Here is a 19932-nt window from a genome sequence, read left to right as displayed (position 1 = left end):
AATGGTATTTGTCCTCTCCAAAGCTCATGTCGAAAGGTGATCCCCAATGTTGGAGGCGGGGCCCAGTGGGAGCTGTTTGGGTCATGGGGGTGGATCCTTCATGAATGGGTTGGTGCCCTCCCTGCAGTAATGAGTGAGTTCTGGCTATATTAGTACACACAGAGCTGGTTGTTTAAAAAAGCATGGCACCTCCTCCCCATCTCTCCTGATCCTTCTTTCACCATGTGACATGCCACTCCCCTTCCCCTTCCACCATGATTAGATACTTCTTGAAGCCCTCACCAGAAGCAGATGCTGGCACCACACTTTTTGTACAGCCTGCAGAAAGAACCGTGAGCCAAATAAACCTATTTTCTTTATAAATTGCCCCTTCTCAAGTATTCTTTATGTCAGCACAAAATGGAATAACTTAGGGCCACTATAAGTTTATTGTTTTAAAAATTAGACCTTCCTAAGGTGCTTTCAAGTATGTAAAAGGCACATTTTAAGACAATGTAGTGAAGGGGTTAAGAGAAGAGCTTCTAGTCACACCACTGAGTTGGAGTACAGGTTCCACCAATTACTAGCCATGGTTTCCTTATTAATAAAATGGGACCCTATTAGTATCTACCCTGAAGGGTTGTTTTGAAGATTAAGCAAAATATACTACACTTAAAACATTTAGCACCGTATTTGGCACATAACAAACACTCAATAAAATTTAGCTATTATTTATTTAAGTTCACAAAGGTTAACATATTATCTTTTATGTGACACATAATCTAACAATAATCTGAAGCCTTTTATTTTCATTACTTTCAATTTGTCCATTTCATAAAATTAACTACATATGCTTCCTGTAATTAACATGTAGGATAAGGGTTTTCCATAATTTTTAGATAAAAATAGAAGCTATACTTTTAAATAAATTAAATCAGAAAAAGTTGAATTTCATAAAGTAATCAAAGTTTATTTGCTTGTGTCTCATTGCTGAAGATTACTTTAATATTCTAATAATAGGCAAGTTATTTCCGTTATATTAGCTGAAGAGAAAAATGAATGACAGACTAAAAATGATAGATAAGGAAATGACAAAATTAGAAATTAAAAGCCAAGTTTAGAGATGACCTGCAGATTTAATTACTAACATTATGAGGCTTTACCCTTCTGCTCTGCTCTATGAAACAGCACTTAGAACTGCTGAATTCCTGGTTTAGCCAGGTATACTTACAAATCTGTGTTATAAGTGAACATGCCACATAAAAATAGTATCGAATTGATGGGGGTAGAGTGACAGAAGTATGTTCCTTTGAGGAACTGGCCTTTCTCCACCAAGTGCTTGCCAATCACATGACCCAAACTTTCACATCACAAGATTGACATGAGGCCAGAGAACACATCCTTCTGAACATTGTAATTGATTTAGAGTTTTTTAGTCAAATTTGTCACCAATTTCTGTTGCTGCTTCTGGATTTTGAGTTTATTAGAAAATATTGGCTGGGCACAGTGGCTCACACCTGTAATTCCAGCACTTTGTGAAGCCAAGGCGGTTGGAGCACCTGAGGTCAGGAGTTTGAGATCAGCCTGACCAACATGGAGAAACCCTATATCTACTAAAAATACAAAATTAGCTGGGCATGGTGGTGCATGCCTGTAATCCCAGCCATTGCACTCCAGCCTGGGCAACAATAGTGAAACTCTGTCTCAAAAAAAAAAAAAAAAAAAAAAGAAAAAGAAATATTTTCCTATTCCCAGTTTAATAAAGTATACACTTGGGTGTTCTTCTAGTATGTACTTATATTTATTTGTATAGTTTATCCTGGTGTGTGGTATGAATCAGTTGAATCTTTCTTCATAAAACTCTCCAGTTACATCAACCACACTGATTTAAAAATTCCTCTTTTCTTAAATGTGTGGCCTTTATCATGTGTTATATTTCCATATGCACCCAGTTCTTTGAAGATAATGTGTCATTTCTCTCTGAATGCTTTTAAGATATTTTTATTTTGTTTTATAGCAATTTTGCTGTGATGTGCTTGGTTACAGTTTTCTTTTTATTTATCATGTCTGTGGTGTGTAGCACTTACAAAATTGTGATTAAATGTCAGTTTTGAAAGATTCTCAGCTGCTATCTTATCAAATATTTCTGCTGGCCCATTATCTCCATTCTCTTTTTGAGATTCCAATTACACATAGAATCTGTGTGTAATAAATTAAGGGCTATGTTAGATCTTTTAATTTTGTTGCAATCATCCCTTATTTCCTTTACAGTATTTTCCAAACATCTCTCCATGTTTCAGTCTGTATATTTTCATTAGGTATATCTTCTAATTTACTAATCCTCTCTTTATCTGTGTCTAATCTATTGCAAACATTGAATTCTTAATTTTCAGTTATGGTATCTTAACTCATTTATTAATATATAATTCATATATAATATGACGTGTAGCTTTCTAGGAGTTCCGACTTATAGGATGGCATATTTATCAAAGGCCTGCCTCCTTGGTAAGCACATCAAAATTAAAATTCTAAGACCCTAATTATCTGAATGAATTCCTTCTCTCAGCCAGCAGCATTCCAAAGTTAACCTGAATAACTAGTTCAGACCATGATAGGAAGTGGGAGTTGGACATGCCTAATTTTACCTCCTGTCTTTTGGCATTCAGGAAAAGTCAACCAACATTCACATCAACACAGACCTTAAGTCTGGCAAGAAACATTTACAGTCTATTCTATCTGAAGTCGGCTATGTGGAGTCTTCATCTGCATGATAAGACTTTGGTCTCCACAACCCCTTGTTGTAACACAGACATTCCTCTCTACTGATTCCAGGTGTTTAGATAATAACCTCACTCTTTCAAGCAATTGCCAATCAGAAAATCTTTAACTGTTCCTATGACCTGGGAACCCCCACTTTCAGTTGTCCTGCCTTTCCACATTGAATCAATGTCCATCTTATGTGCATTGATTGATGTATTATGTCTCCCTAAAATGTATAAAAACTCAAGCTGTACCACAAGCACCTTGGGAACATGTCATCAGGACCTTTCAAGGCTGTCATGAGCATGTCCTTAACCTTGGTAAAATAAATTTCTAAATTGATTGATACCTGTCTCAGATACATTTGGGTTTACAATCTTTAACTCTAATTTTTGTCCCCATAAAATTGCCAGTAGTTCTGTTTAGCTACTTCACCTTGCAGTTGACATTGCTGCTCAGCCTCAAGGGGGTTAGAGACACAGTGTACTACTAGATTTACCTTTCTGTGTTTCTCATCTTTCCAGGAGCATGGCGTCTCAAGTCTTAACTGCCTTGGTGGTTCTCTGATGCTTCACATACAAACACACATACACAAAATTGTTTCTTTTTTTTCTTCTCCTTTTCCTTCTACTCTTATACCTCTAGCTTCCACTCCTCCTCTGTCCCTCCTCCTTTTTAATTATCCAGCTTTTTCTACTTATTCTCAGTGGTGGGGTTGGTATACAACAACCTAATTCATCATCCTTCCATGCACTTGGATCCATTTTTGTATTTTCTATTCTGTTCCATTAGTCTATCTAGTCATGCACCAGTGCCACCCTGTTTTAATTATCGGGGGTTTAATAATACATGTGTTATTTGATAGGGCTAGTGCATGAGTGCATGTTTGTGTACACGTGTGTACACACACACACACACACAGCTTTTTTCTTATATTTATTTATAATATAATTCATACATCATATAATAATTCACCTATTTAAAGTATACAATCAATAGATTTTAGTATATTCAGAGTCATATAACCACCACTACAATTAATTTTATAAAATTTTTATTACCAAAAAAGAAACCCCATACCCATTAGCAGTCATTCCCCATCTTCTCCCAATTCTCCAGCCTCTAAGCCCTACTAATCTACTTTCTGTTTCTCTATATATTTGCTTTTCCTGGAAATTATACCTAAACAATCATAAAATATGTGATCTTCTGTGACTGAATTTTTTCACTTTGCATGATTTTTCTCAAGTTCATCTGTGTTACAGCATGTGTCAGTACTTCATTTATTTTTGCTGAATAATATTAAATTTTATCAATATACCACATTTGGTTTATATATTCAGTTAAACATCTACTCAGGTTTACTCTATGCACTTCAGGAGATATAATTTTCCTCACATAGAAGTTAGACATTTTTTGGGCTAAGTTTTTGCTTAGATTTTTAAAATTGTAAATGGAATCTCTTTCATTGATCCTCTGATTATTCATATATGTGAAGAGTAGTGATGTAATTTCTTGCATATTTATGTCTTGCAACTATACTAATTTTTTTTTGTTTATGGTGGTTTTCCATCAATTATTTTGCACTTGCCAGAAAATAACATAGTCTACCAATAGAGATAGTTTCACCTTATTCTTTCAAACGCTGATGTTTCTAATTGCTGTCTTGTCTAGTTGTATGGACTAATTTCTACAATACAATATTAAATTTTGGCAGAGAGACTAGGCATATTGTCTTGTTCTTCCTTTACCAGAAAGAATCTAGAGTATCTCCATTAGGGAAGATCTGGCTTTTGGATTAAATATCATTTTAAGGATGATAATGATTTTAAAATTTAAATGATATTTAAAATAACGATTTTAAGGATTTATCATTGATGACTATTGAGTGCATTTTACATCACTGGGTATTGGGTTTTGTTATGTGCCTTTTTTGCCATTTAAGAAAATGTTCATATTGTTTTCTTCTCCACAGCTCTATTAATGTGAATTACGTTTATTGTTTTCTTAATATTGAATCATTTCGTGTTTATGAAATAAATCCTACATGTTGTGGGGTCTTATTTTAAAATATGCTATTAATTCTTTTTGCTAATATTTTATTTTAGAATTTTGCATACCTATTTATAAGTGGGAATAGTCTATAGTCTTCTCTTTTGTATAACTTTTAAGATTTTGATATGAATTCTACATTCAATTCATTAAAAGATTTTAAATATTTTTCTTATTTTTTCTTGCTTTGGAATAGTTTATATAGCATTTGGATGATCTAGGATTTAAAAGATTTTTAAGATGTCACTCTGAAACTCTGTGGGGGTGCTTCTTGATATCTTTATTTTTTCCTTTTAAGTTTGGTCCATTTAGACTGTATGTTTACTGAGATCAATTTTGGTAAATTAAATTTTCCTATAAAATGTATTTTTAAATATTTCAATAAATTTCTATACAGTTGTGCAGAAAAGTCTCTTTTGATGTTAATTCCTCTCTTTGGTGGCTCTCATTATCCCCTCTTTGCTCTTTCTTATTTTGTATGCTATTATTTTTTACTTTCTCACATTTAATTTAATTTTATTGATTTTTGGGGAATAAGATTTATTTATTCATAAACTCTGTGAGTTTTTTTGTTTGTTTGTTATTTTTTTAACCTTTAATATTTCTTTTCTTCTAATTTCTTCATTTTTCTAATTTATGGCAATAGCTTTTACTCCCAGTTAATACCTATCAGGCAATTAGAAAGCATTCTATTTCCATATACTCTACCTTTCTTCTCTCATTTTTGTAGTTAAAATTTATTCAGATTATCAGGGCATATATTAAGTATATACTATTCTATCACCTTTATATCCGTCATCAACTCTACAGTTAAATATCTTTAATGGCCTTATGGTTAATGTGCCCCAGTATTTCCCAGTTGTCTGAAACTCACTTTCTCCTTGATTCTTGAAAAATGTTCCTTGAGGTCTTACATACTCATAGCCTTCTCTATGACATATATATATATATTATGTCATATGTGTGTGTTTATATATATGTAAACACAGATGTCTATGACATATGGTATAATTTATCATATTTATCATATGGCATGAATTTACTATGTTTTCAATTCCATTTGATTTTCAATATTTGTTTCCTTTCCATTTTTTATTTCTCTTACTGTATTTTCATTGGTGTTTATTTACTTTTGTTTTTTCTAGTTTAGTCTTTTGAATTTTTTTCTCTCATTTTCATTTTTTTTGTTTACACTTTTTTATTTTTAATTATTACAGATACACATTAGTTGTATAGTTGTATATATTTATGGGGTATATGTGATATTTTGATACAAGCATACAATGTGTAATGATCAAATTGGGGAAACTGGGATATTCATCACCTCAAGCATTTATCATTTCTTTGTGTTAGGAACATTCCAATTTTATGCTTTCAGTTATTTTGAAATAATCTTATTCCTTCTCTCTAACTGTATTTTTGTATCTATTCACCATACCCCCTTTATCCCCCCTTCCCCATTACCTTTCCTGCCCTCTGGTAACCATCATTCTACTCTCTATCTCCATGAGTTTGGTATTTTTTAGCTCCCACATATTAGTGAGAACCTCAATATTTGTCTTTCTGTGTCAGGCTTCTTTCACTTGGCATAATGTCCTCCAGTTCCATCCATGTTGCTGCAAATGACAGAATTTCATTCTGTTTTTATGGCTGAGTAATATTCTATTGTGCATCTATCTGTACTACATTTTCTTTATCCATTCATCCACTGATGGACACTTGGGTAGATCCCATATCTTGGCTATTGTGAGAAGTTTTGCAATAAACATGGGAGTGAAGATATCTCTTTGATGTACTGATTTCCTTTGTTTTGAATATATACCTAGCCATGGGATTGCTGGATCACATGGTAGTTCTATGTTTTGGTTTTTGAGGAACAGAGAATGAGGAACAGAGAAAGAGGAACCCTCTACACTGTTGGTGAGAATGTAAATTAGTACCTCCACTATGGAGAACAGTATGGAGGTTCCTCAATTATTTCTTGAGCTGTTTTCTTTCTTTTAGTATCCTCCTCTTGGTTAGTCTTTTAATTTTCACCTTTTCTGATTGATTATGCAACCTTTATAGTTTTTATTATTTTCCTAATGTTCTTCAGCTGGTTTTGAAATATTAAGTCAAAAAACCTTTTATTGGCTTTTTTGCTATATTTTTCTGTATCTTCACTGTCCATTATTGTGTCAGTCAGAGCACGTACAAAATAAAATGTCTTTGCTTAGAAGGCATTTTATTCTGGAATTATTTTCTGTTGCTCATGTTTTCTTGAGATGGATTATATTATATTGTAGGGGTTATAATGTAGGGGGGTGGCAGATCAGAATAGTCTTCCTAGATTCATGCATGGCTTTAAGATCCCTTCTCCTTTTGTTTCTGCAAAATATTTACAAATAGGACTTTTTTGTACCTTCTGCTTTCTCTGGTCCCTTCTCTCCTTTATATCTAGGACGTCTCTCCATTTTCTATTTATATGGATTTGAATTCTATTTTCAGTAGACTTTACTTAGTGTGGGGTTCTCTTCTTATAGAAGGAAAGTTTGGTTGGCTATTTCCAGAAGCTCTGGGACTTGAGTGCCCCAGCATAATCTAATTTCACTTTAGTTTTTCTGCACCCATCTACAGAGTTGCTGCTCTGTAATCTCTCTCCAGTTTTGGCAATTGTTCTCAGACCTGCCTGCTAGGTTTCCATCCAAGAGCAGAATTCTGCTTTAGTAGGTGAGTACATGTGGCTTCTTGGTATGCCAGCTCACAGAAAGTTGGAAGTTCGCCCTTTCTCCTCTCTGTCACTGCCAATAGTTGGTAATTTTTCTTGCCTGCCCATATTCTAGAATTTGTAAGAATGACCCTTGTTTTTGTTGAAGATGCCCATGAGGTTTTACTTTCACTATTCTAGATGCTCTAACCATTTTGTAAGGGGAATTGGGATGGTTTAAAAGTCTGCACTGATGCTGCCATGTGTCCTAAAACCTAAATCACTTTCTTTAATTGGTTTTGGAGACATCATACTACACTGTCTTTCTATCCTGTCTCACTAGGCTGGTTTTTCTGATAATTATTTGTTTATGGTGTGAGGAGAAATTTCATGTTTACTCCCTTCCCTAATACCCTGGCACACACTTATGAGATAATCTGTACTTGTTTAAAATGTTACCCTTGACATACAGTAAGTATATGCACATATAGAATATCCCTCATAAATTCCTTATGTTATTTGTACTTTAAATATTGATACATTTTGATGTAAACATTCTAGGCATATCTACTGAACTGCATTTTGTTATCATACTGCTAGAACTTCATTCTGCCATTCTGCTATAGGGCAGTTAGTTTATTATGAGATCAGAAATTAAATTAAACCAATGTGCTTGGTCATGTCATGTTGCTGTCTCAAACAATATGCTTTTGAATGCCATATATAGCTTGTTTCTTTTATGTCTAAACTTCACAAGATAGACATGTATATTGTGGGGAAGGCAGAGAAAAGGAAAATACCAAACCAGATTACAGAAGAAATTTCTATTCCTTTGGCGTTTTCTAAGATATTCTATAATATTTTGATAAAATGTTTAAACTTACTGTCTCTCTGTTTTGTAATTGGCTAAAATCACAGTACCATTGTAGCATTCTCACCTAATGGGTTCAAGGCTATGTATCACATCCTTGCATTACAGCATCCTCTGTGCCCGTTCACATATGTACTCATTCATTCAAAAACCATCTGTACCTCATAATGCAAGTGGAGACCAGGCCCTGAGGGTTTACTATCTAACAACAAAATCCATTTATTTAGTTTTCTAACCAAAATAATGTTTTCTCATTCAAGAGATGTACTTGTGCATCTGCTATTTATTTGGCATGCCTTCCCCCTCTCTATTACTCACTTCACAGTTTTGGTTTAGCAAATGCACTGGGTGAAATGAATAAAGATATGTAGACCAAAACAGTAGGAAGTGTTAATTGTCATCAACTAGCCAAGTTCTGAGTTTATAAGAGAAAGGTATAGTTTGATCCTCCAGCCACTTCGGGCTGGATCTTTCTAAGATGGCCACATTCTGTTTCTAATAGACAAATTTCTTCGATCTATATGGAATAATTTAATTTATGAATAATTTATGTCACCAGAATTCAAATAAAATTGACAATGTTTGAGAACAAACTATTGACCATGCCCTTGTGTTATTTTATACTGTGTTTAAAAGTGAAATAAAATGTAATATTTTAACATAAACTCACAACTGTCAAACATGCACTCATTTTAAAAATGGACCAGCCATCAGGAAAAAAGATTAGGTAATGAAATTCCACTTTCTCACCCACTGTCTTCTGAATGTCCATTTACTTATTTATATGAATAAAGGCAACTACTTAAAACTGGCATTCTCAATGCCAATATAGAGTGGGAAATAAGGTAATCATTCCTTTTTGTTCTGAAATTCACCCCAAAAACCAATAAATGCAAGTTTTCATGGTCAAACGTATTCTCATTCATTGTCATCTAGCTTTCAATTCATAGCTTGATACATCAAATTGTCAGACAATGGAGAGAGAGATTTGAGAGGAACAGAAAGGAAGGAGGAAAAGAGATTCTTCAAAAGGATGAATCTGTGAAGGGCAAATGACTCAGAAAAATCTTCAAACACTAAAAGTTAATTTTTACAAGTCCTTACCCATCTACCTTCTTGCATTTCTCTACTTGTGTCCTAATTATTCATTTTAAGATTTAATTGTCTATTTCTCTTCTGTCCCTCCCTGCCTTTCTCCCTCCCTTCCTCTTTCCCTTCTTTCCTTCCATCTTTATAATGGGTAAAAACTCCCACTGAAATGCTAGTTTGGGTCCTAAGCAAATCTGCAACTCCACTGATCCCAGTATCCCTCCTGTACAAGACCATCTTCCATTCTAACGTCCTTCAGTTATGGCCAAATAGATGACTCTATACCTTTGAGCTCAAGTAAAACACGCTGTGACAATAAACTCAATTAGGTTATCTGGAATATCACGTGAGAATACACTGACCATATTACCGCCATATATTTTATTGCTTTGAAGTGGATTATCTTAGATCCTTAGTTATGTCTTGCTATTTAAAGTTAAGGCGTGTGTAGAATAGAAGAACAAATGTAACAAAGTGTACGTTTGCATGAAAATAACTTTAAGATTTACAATTAATTATCATTGCTATAACTTCTAGAAAACACAGCAAGGAGGGCTAAAGGTGAGGGTACTGAGAAAAACAAATCCTGTCTCAACTGGACATCTATTATAGATTGAATATGAATACATGGAGGCAGCCAGTAACGTAGAGTGCATTTGAATAATTTTTAAAAGAGTTAAATGATCAAGTCCCTAAGGATACAGCATTTTTCTTTTTCTTTGCCCAGGAATCTGTTTTGGAAGCCAATTCAATGATTACTACTAGGACATGGAATTTTGATATCCATTTGGTACTGATTTACACCAGTATTTTTAAGGCTGCCAACAAGAAAGTCCAGAATTTCAGGCAGCCAAAATTCCACAAGAGACAACTGTCTTTTATTTTATAGCTTATGAATTTGGGACTTAATATGATTTTCCACTAACAAGTTCTGTACCCCCTCAGAGTGCTAAAGCCAGTGCACAGATCAGCAAAGTAACCCAGAACATATGAGGCAAGTTAATATTAAACTCGAAGGAAAAATGTACAAATTATATTGTTTACTTAGGAAAAAAAGCACTCTAGTTGAAAGGGCTGACATACGATTTATTGCGAACACTTAACCAGCGTGTTCACATTTTTACCCCCAATCCCACTTGTAGTACTTGTTTGGTGGCGTTGTGGCACTGGATACAAATTAATAAATCCATCAATTAAAAATCCATTAAATATTGGTAAAAAGCTCTATTACATGTCTTCTGTTTTTATGAAATGGCTGGAAAACATACAGAACACATCCATAATGGGTAAATAAATCACAGTAATAAATAACTTAGGGAATAGGTAGACGAATAACTCTTTTTAAGCATAAGTAAATGAAGAACCTGTTTAATTTAAAAACAACAAAATGTTCTTGGTTTCCGGAAATAATTCTATTGTGAAAAAACTTCCATATATAATTAAGAAAAAATAGTATAGGGTTTCTTTCTATGCTCAAAGCAATGTTTTCAAAAGAGTCAAAGAGATGATAAATACTGGAACACATAAATGATTAAAAGTGTGTGGGTTTTTTTTTTCTTTTTTTACATAAGTCATGAAATCTTCTTCCCCAGATGCCAGGAAGAAAAGGAGAAACATGTATCAGTCCCATAATATTTAAATTTTCCACTCCTAAAGGATTTTTCCTAGGATTTCAGGCTTATTCAAAAACCTTCATGTTTCATACAATTTGTAATGTAGCTTTATACATTTGTTCTCAATCTGAGTCAGCATAGATAGATAATAGAAAATATCAGCATAGGAAGCTGTAGGATTATTTCTCTACAAAATCAGGTATCAAACACTGCACCCTGCAATATTTTTTTAGTAAAGAGAAATTATGTCACAAAATTTCACAGATGAGGCCTATGGAGAAGAACACAAAGGAACTATTTCTGTAGTAGAAGCCCATCCTAACTACTAAGAAAGCTACACGATACCCTTTATATTTCACATTAGAATTCCTAAACTGTTAGCCTAACACCTGGCCCTGGTGCTGACCATGGGAGGAGGACTTCTGAACCACCATCATCAGGATGCACTCCGCCTTCCTGAAAGGGATGAGAATCTGCAAGGGATTCCCAGGCTCATCAGAAAGAAGGCTAGAGCATTGTATTTGAGCACCATCTAGCACTGCTATATTTCTAAAACAGTAATTGTACAGAGTCATTTTAACCATGTGCCAAACTGCTCCATCTAATGACAATTAAAGCTGTACACAAGTGTGAGCGAATGGTAAAAAGGCTTCTGACTTCTATTCTTAACTTTTATAGTAGAAACATTTCCATAAAAAACTTATTTTAAAAATATATTGCTAGATTATGAGATTTATCATTAGCTAATAACATGATTTTTTTATCTACACAAACTTTAAAAACTGACATTGAGTGGATAAATTATTTCACACAAAAGTTACTGTACCTAGAAGAAAATAAAATGAAGAAATTGCTATAAATTAACCTTTGAAGTTTAATGTCTTTACCCACACCGACTTATAAGACAAGCCCTGAAAAAAAAGCCATTCTGTTTGTAAAGAAGGCCAAGATACTATGTCTCAGGTGGTAGCAAACCACACAAATATTGTGAGTATCAATCCTGGCCCTCTATCAGGAACGTGCATTTCTGGTTTATTTAATCAGGGATAATTATTTATATTACCTACCATTATAAATCTTATTTGTTTCTCCCTATTGGCACAGAGTTATGACAAATTTCATTCTGAAATTTTTATTAGTTTTCCAAAAGACTCCACATTGAAATTCAATTATGGCTAAACTCCACAGGTGTGGTATAAGGGGAAAAATGGAGAAATGCTCCTCTAAATATATCAGATCCACCGACTGTTGCTTTATCTTAAAACGAAAGTTTATCCCTCTAGACTTCCCCTCTCTGTTATAATATGTTTTCACCTAAACTCATTCCCTATTTAGCCTTTACTAATTTGTTTTCGATATAGCAGTGACCAGCAGCAACGTGACCAGAGTACACTACACTTTGTTTCCATATAAACATTCAGGCAGTCAGTTAAGTTCACTGTGTCCTTTGGAAGTCTAATCATACAGACAAGAGGTCTGACAGAATATACACTACTTGATATATACAAATGTGAGTCCTGAGAGCAACACATAAAGATTAAAAGAGGAAATAACTTTTCATTAAGGCTGGAAGAAATTTGAGAAACTTTAATGGGGAAGTTTTAAAAACTCTAACTAAATTATAGTACTTGCTTTTCGATAAAAATGAGCCCAATATCGAGTTGCTGGCTTGAAAATGTTTTGTTCATTCATTCATGACCAATGGTGAGCAGGTACTTGGCGTCCCAGTTGTTTTATATTTGAACTTCATCTTCTGCTTTAAGTTCATGGCATGTACCACTGACGTGTGTTCCTAATAATTCTCCTTCTGACAACAGTGGAGACAAGGCAGGAGGCTGCATGGTCAATAGGGAAAGAGATGGAGAAAAACTGGGAGTCATGGCTTCTGGCAGAGAACCGAGATGGTAAGGGATGGGAGAGCGTGGGTGTTTTGGAGGCACCTGCCCCAGGGTTACTGCCGGCATTCTTGGTGGGACTGCTTTAATCCCAGGCTGGGCTACTGCTGTTATCAAAGGGGGTGGAAAAACAAAATATTTCTTCTCTTTTGGAATGCCAGAAATATGCAAATGTTCATCCTTTAGTTTTGCGATATCATTAAACACTGAGGCAAGAGGTTGAAACTTGGGTTCCCAACTGAGAAGATAATTCCAGTGATAGTTGCCTCTTCCATCATGATCAGAGGTTGTCTGAGTTGAAAGAGCTGCACACCTTACTTCCTGATCACCTGAAATAAAGACAGACTCTTTTCTAACATCAGCCAGGATGCTCTCTTTTGCTTCTCTCTTCTGAACTGTCTGGGGTAACACATTATTTTGAGCACAGGTGGTGCTGCAGCCTTCCCCTTGATCTCCTTCCCCAAATGTTTGGCTGGCTTCTGCTGTTTCAGCAGTCACCATCACCTCGGTTTCCCCAGATAGGCAGGAGAGCTGGTCTGAGTCCCTCGGGATACCCGAGTCTGGCACCCTGGACTCGCGGTCGCTCAGAGCTGAGTCTGAGCCCTTTCTGTAGGGATGCTCATTTATCCTCTGGATTTCCTTATCTTCTGCAGTTTCTCCTTCCACAGAACAGTGGCCACTGGAGTTTGAGTGTCTGTACCAATTGACAATGTCCTTCTCTATGATACTTATTAAACTCAACCATTCCGGTGTGGCATCCACAGGGACCACCTCATTACTGCAGTCATCAGTTTTCTGGAAGGCTTTGAGCACACTGGCATCCTGGGTCATTCTCAAGTTCATATCTAAAGATGAGGTTTTCTTCTCATCATAATTGTTTATTGTGTCCTTTTGTTTATGTCTTAAAATCAGTACAAGTAGAATGCAGATGAGTATCAGAAACACTAAAAAGGAGACCACCAGGCTGATTGAAAAGCTGCTGGCGAATACTGCCAAGGGTGTTCCTTCAGAGGAGAAAGACACATTCACAAAAACAGTGCAGGATGCAAACTTGGAGTCTGGTTTAGGACTATGAGCGATTATTTTCATTTCCATGGTGTCTTCTTTGTTGAGTTGACTTTTTATTAAGGGAAGGGCTCTAATCAAATAAATATTTCCATTGGTTTTATTTACTGAAAAGAAAGGAGATGAAGTTCCAAGGGAGTAAAGAATGACTCCATCAATACCAGCGTCTGCATCTGAGGCTTCCACTCTGCCGATCAACTGTCTGTCTTTATTCTTTTCTGGGAGGGTGAAAAAATACTGATCTTGAGTGAAAATAGGCTCAAATTCATCTATCCCTTCAATATCCACCCAGACCACCAAGGAGGCTGTTGCATCACCTTTGTCTTTGGCTTGGACTGTGAGGCAATATTTATTACCATTTTCATAGTCAAGGATTTGCTTAGCATGAATATCCCCTGTCAAAGGGTCAATGAGGAAGAGATCGTGATCATAAGACATTCCGTGAGTGAGAAAACAGGGTGATATAATAGAATAGGTCAATTCTCCATACGGACCTGCGTCAAAATCGAGAGCACTTATAGAGCATATGGTAGAGGAAATAGGCAGATTTTCTGGAACAATACAGTTGAAGCTTGAGAACATAAACTGAGGTGCATGGTCGTTATCGTCCAGGACATTGACAAACACAACTGCAAAAGAAAAGTGTTTCTTTTCTGCATCTGAAGCTTGGACAGTTAAGGTGAATTTTGCCATTTCTTCATAATCCAGAGGTTTAACCAAATAAAGAACTCCAGTGTTTTCTTCTAAGTAAAAATGTCCCTTTTCATTTCCAGAGATGATGTGGTAGATGATTTCTGCATGTGACCCTGTGTCACGGTCATTTGCTGAGACCACAGTGATGTGACTCCCTAGAGGGGTACTTTCCTTGACATGGGTGTGATAGCTCAGGCTGCTGAAGTTTGGAGGATTGTCATTGACATCAAGTACTTGTATTGATATGACAGCTGTGGAACTCAATGGAGGGCAGCCACTGTCAGATGCCAGAATGACAAGTTCATGGTTTGCACTTGTTTCTCTGTCCAGACTGTGAAGCAACACAAGATAACCAACTTGCTTATAAGGATATTCTGAATGAATGAAATTAGTTTCCACATGAAAATTGTGCTGTAAATTACCACTGATGATGGAATATTCAACATATGTGTTTTCATGGGTCCAGTCATGGTCGATGTTTGAAAATGTAACAAGCGTGCTTCCAATCAGAGCATCCTCACTTAGGCTAAGATTATAGGATTTGACTGTGAATTCAGGGGCATAATTGTTCATATCTTGTATTCCTATCTCCACTAATGTAAGAGATCTTAGGTCAGGATTTCCACCATCACTGGCTTCAACAAGAAATTGAGTTGTTGATATTTTATCCAGAAGTAATATGGGACTGATAGTAAATATTGTGCCTGAAAAATAAGACATAGCATTTCAACACTGTGAGATGCAGTTTTGATGATCCATTTAATCAGCAGTTGATTATTCAATGTCTACTAATATGTGTTTAATTCAATGTCTACTAATATGTGTTTAATTCTTTGTTAGATTTGTTAAGTCACAACCAATGATGACTCCAAATAGAAACACAAATTATTCTATTTATATGTTTATCACATGTAAGATACAGAAATAATATTCATGACATTCACTCTGTGAAATATGTGTGCTGCTTGAGGTTGCTTCTGCCACAAATTTCTCTAAATTTAATTTTTTTATAGTAAGTTGTTCCACTATTCTTAAAAAAATATTTTTTTGTTTGTAAAATTTGTACCCCATTTTACTACCCACAAACACATGTATAGAGATATTCTGGGATAAAGATACTTATTCTGGAAATAGTTGTTGATACTCAAGCCAAATGAAAGCAGTAAAAATGATAATGCTGAGTTACTATTACACTATTGCTTAATTAGAGAGATGAGCTTTTCCTACAGATCATGCAAGTCGGTTTTTCCCTTATTGCTGAAATGTAATTAATAAAGTTTATTGTACTAAATACAGAAATATATAATTTTTATAAATATGTGTGTTAAAACATTTTTAAGATAAATATGTCTTAAGGATGGTCACTAAGAAGGAATACAGAATGCTGACATTTAAATGCCACGTTTTCAATTAGAGTCCCACCATGAGCTAAATTGGCCAGCATTCAATGTTTTAAAAATATTTGAATCAATAGCTTAGTGTGTTTAATGTTTTAAACATTGCATTTAATGTTTTTAACATTGCACTTAATGTTTTAAACATTGCATTTAATGTTTTAAATTAAACATTTAATGTTTTAAAAATATTTGAATCAATAGCTCAGTGTAAAATTTGTCAATAGCACGTCAAGTAAAAGTGTTGCTAAGGATTGAGTGCTCAGAAGGACTGCCTTGAACACTGATTTGCTGTGGCCAGGGTGGCAGTTGCCATCATCTGAGACTAGAGAAAGAGATAGAGACAGATAGACAGAGAGAGAGAGAGATGGAGAGAAAAGAGGGTGAGTGGTCGGGTGGGGATAGAGACTGAAGAATAGAAAAGCCAAATTCCTGATATGCTTGTATTCATGCAGTGATTGTTCATCCATAGGCAACATGATGTATGACGTACTTCTCCATTTACGACACTTGGTGGGCTTCGTGCTGGTATTTTGGGACGAATTCCCCTTTCAGGTAATCCCAAGGTTAATTTTTAAATGAACTCTCACTTGTGAAATGATGCAATAGTGGATAGAGATGGGGAACACAGAGTGTGATGCCTCCCAGGCCCTGTTATTTTCTAGTGTGCTCTGCTAGGGACATTGTTTTGCTAATTATTCATCTTTATAAAATTTAGCTTTTAATGTCCACTCACTGTTCAATTTTCTGTATATACTGTTTAATTGAATGTGGAATCACTTGCCTGAAGGCATTTCACAACCACAAATGTCTTGGTCTCTGATGAAAAGACAAAAAGCCTTGGGAAGCATCAAATAAACCAAAACACCACAGTGGTTTCTAGTTGGTAGAGATGCTTAAATAATTTTCCTTTTTAAATTATTCTTGTGTTTATTGAATATATAATGATATTACTGATTTTTTTTAACTTGGCTTGGGAAAAAAAGCATCCAAACTCTAGTAATATGAAGTCTTCAGCACTAACTTAATCTGTTCAACATCATTTTGATTCTTGCTGAATCCTGGGATAATTGCCTGAACTGTGCTTGGTTGGGCAGATGAAACTGGGTGTTTATTATATTGGGGTCTCTGAATTTGTGAGCATTTACCAGCATTTAAAGAGTGATATTTACTTTCTAGCCACTGAGATGTTGGAGAAGAGAAATAACACTGGCATTTGCTACCACAACACTTGATGTGAAGAGTAATAAAACAGTTGTGCTTATAATTCCATGGGGGGTGGGGAACATTTTTAGAGGCATTTAGAAAGGGTTATTTCAGGTTTCTACTTTGAAACCCAAACGTATGAGCATGAATGCAGCTATAAATAACTCACCATTCTTAGGATCAATGGAGAATTCCTTAGAAGAGGATATAATTCTGTAAGAAATGTTCTCATTACTTTCTAAGTCTGTAGCTGACACAGTCAGCACTGAATAGCCCACAGGTATTGATTCAGGAACTGTGACCTGAGGGAAAAAGAGAAAAATAGGGACATTGTGCTTAAAGGCTGAAGGCCTCTGCCTCCCCAGTTCAAGTGATTCTCCTGCCTCAGCCTCTCGAGTAGCTGGGACTACACGTGCCTGTTACCATGCCAGGCTAATTTTTGTATTTTCAGTAGAGATGGGTTTCACCATGTTGGCCAGGCTGGTCTTGAACTCCTGATCTCAGGTGATCTGCCTGCCTCAGCCTCCCAAAGTGCTGGGATTACAGGCGTGAGCCACCACGCCTGGTCAGAAAAAAAATAAGTTTTAAAAATAATTTTATTCAGTTTTTTTTAACTACGAAAAAAAGTTCTTCTAAACTATTTCTATGCGGCAGAAGATAGTTAATACATTCACTAATATATTATTACATTACATGCATGGCATAATTCAAGCAAGCCTTCACAGGGGATCTTTACTTAGGTTACCCTCCCCTTGTGTTTACACTTAAATTTTGCATTTGCTACCTTCAAAAGTTCTGGAGTCCATTTGCGAGTATTGAGTTGAATGCTATCCTGGCCCTTACTTCTACATATAGAACATATACTATGCTCTACAAGCTAAAATTTCCACTTTATAGTTTTCTTCGTAATTTTTTTTCTGTAAAATTTTAATCAATGCATTCCAAAAATATGCCTATGAAAGAAAGAATTTTCCCAAATTAACTGCAGATAATGCAAACAATCTTATCAGTGGTTTTGCAAATATTAGGCAGGTTCAAATTGTCATGACAAACTGGACTACAACCTCTAAAAACTAAAAAAAAAAAAAAAAAAAAAAACCATATGTAGTAAACTAAACCGAATGAGACATTCATTTCCATATGTTCTTATAGACTCCATGATATTAAGTGCAAAACCCACAGCATTAACTTAGGGACTAAAAACAGTAAATGCTGTCTATCGGCGATGGAAGACTTACATCATTCTCTATTCTTTCTAGTTTTGGCTGTGGTTTCATCTCTTTAAGCCCTTTACCTGATAGAAATCTCGAGAAAACACTGGTGGATTATCATTGACATCCAGCACACGGACTACGAGTGCTCCCTCTGTGCGGTGCACCGAATCAGAAATTTGGATGAGCAGCTTATATTCAGTCACTTCTTCAAAATCCAATGTTTTCACCAACACCACCACTCCAGTGTTCTGATCAATAGCAAACTTGGTTCCAGGATTACTCTCTTTGGCAAAACTGAATATGAAAGCTGAATTCAAATCCACATCGTGAACTGACACATGAGTCACAACTACACCAGGCAAAGAATCTGAAATAGTCATGACCAGTGTCAGTCTCCATTAAAATTCATCCTTTGAAATACATTTCTTTACTAGTTCCGTCCAAGTATTTTTATTCTAAGTCCAACATGATTTGCTCTTTCTTGGCCTGATTTCTCATACAAAGCTCATTATGCACTGAACAAAAACTCTGAAGAATTTATGAGACCAATAAAAGTGAAAATTTACCACTGAGGAGGGAATTGAGGAGGTAGGGTATATTCAGTTTTTATATGACATTATTTTCATTATATGCTTACAACACAATTCCAGTACCAAGAAACATCCTAAGCCACTTATTTATAATATACAGTTTCTGTATCAAAATCATATCTTTATGGGGGATATGAATGGGATGAAGGGTATTACTCAGGACATTAATACAAAACATGGCATTTTCAAAAGTAGGCCAGATTTAAATATTTGGGCACTAATGTTCAAATTAGATATTTATTTATATTTGTTTTTGTACAATTATTTATTTTGGAGTGGTGCACACACTGCTTCCTTTTATTAAATCTGACTCTCAAAATTATTAAGACGATAGAAAAACAAAGTCTACATAGTACTAGTGAGTAAAGCAAATCTCAAATATTATTCACCAAAAAATTACAAAAGAGATGACATGTTCAGTGCCTCACTCACCACATACGTTCTCCAGCCTAAACAGCCTGTGAAAAGGACTTTGTTTTTAAGCTTACAGATATGTACAGCTAGAAAGAATATGCCAAGATGCTCAGAATAGTTCCATTGTATATGAAACCCATAATTTTCCATTTTCAAGCTTGAACACTCTTGATGTGCACCAACCACACCATACCCTATTCAGTATGTTTTGATTTATGTAGTTTCTTCTTGTGATATACTTATATTAGGCCCATTGCTATATTTTAACACTAATTGCATGTGCTGAAAAACAGAACCTTCAATAAAATCAAATGAAAATATATCAAATATGCAAGAGGCAAAACTAGAGAATTTATTTGATTTGTAAGCTATTGATAAGATTTGTAGATATCTTTATGCATAGACATTTCT

General features: G+C 35.2%; 1 protein-coding gene across 1 annotated transcript in view; it reads right to left on the bottom strand.

Moving 5' to 3' along the window:
* Positions 1-12622: 12622 nt before the first annotated feature.
* Positions 12623-19932, bottom strand: part of DCHS2 (dachsous cadherin-related 2) — a 265813-nt gene continuing 258503 nt past the window's right edge. The window contains exons 18-20 of the mRNA XM_009207736.4: positions 18598-18884; positions 17473-17605; positions 12623-15407 (exon numbers count right to left, since the gene is read on the bottom strand). Of these exons, the coding sequence (XP_009206000.3) occupies positions 12784-15407; positions 17473-17605; positions 18598-18884 (3044 nt within the window). The 3' untranslated portion in view covers positions 12623-12783. The remainder of the gene's footprint in view (positions 15408-17472; positions 17606-18597; positions 18885-19932) is intronic.

Source organism: Papio anubis, chromosome 3 (genome assembly GCF_008728515.1).
Source record: "Papio anubis isolate 15944 chromosome 3, Panubis1.0, whole genome shotgun sequence".
NCBI classification, from domain to species: domain Eukaryota; kingdom Metazoa; phylum Chordata; class Mammalia; order Primates; family Cercopithecidae; genus Papio; species Papio anubis.
The sequence above is the reverse complement of the archived record's forward strand: the minus strand, read 5'-3'. Positions and strand labels throughout refer to the sequence as shown.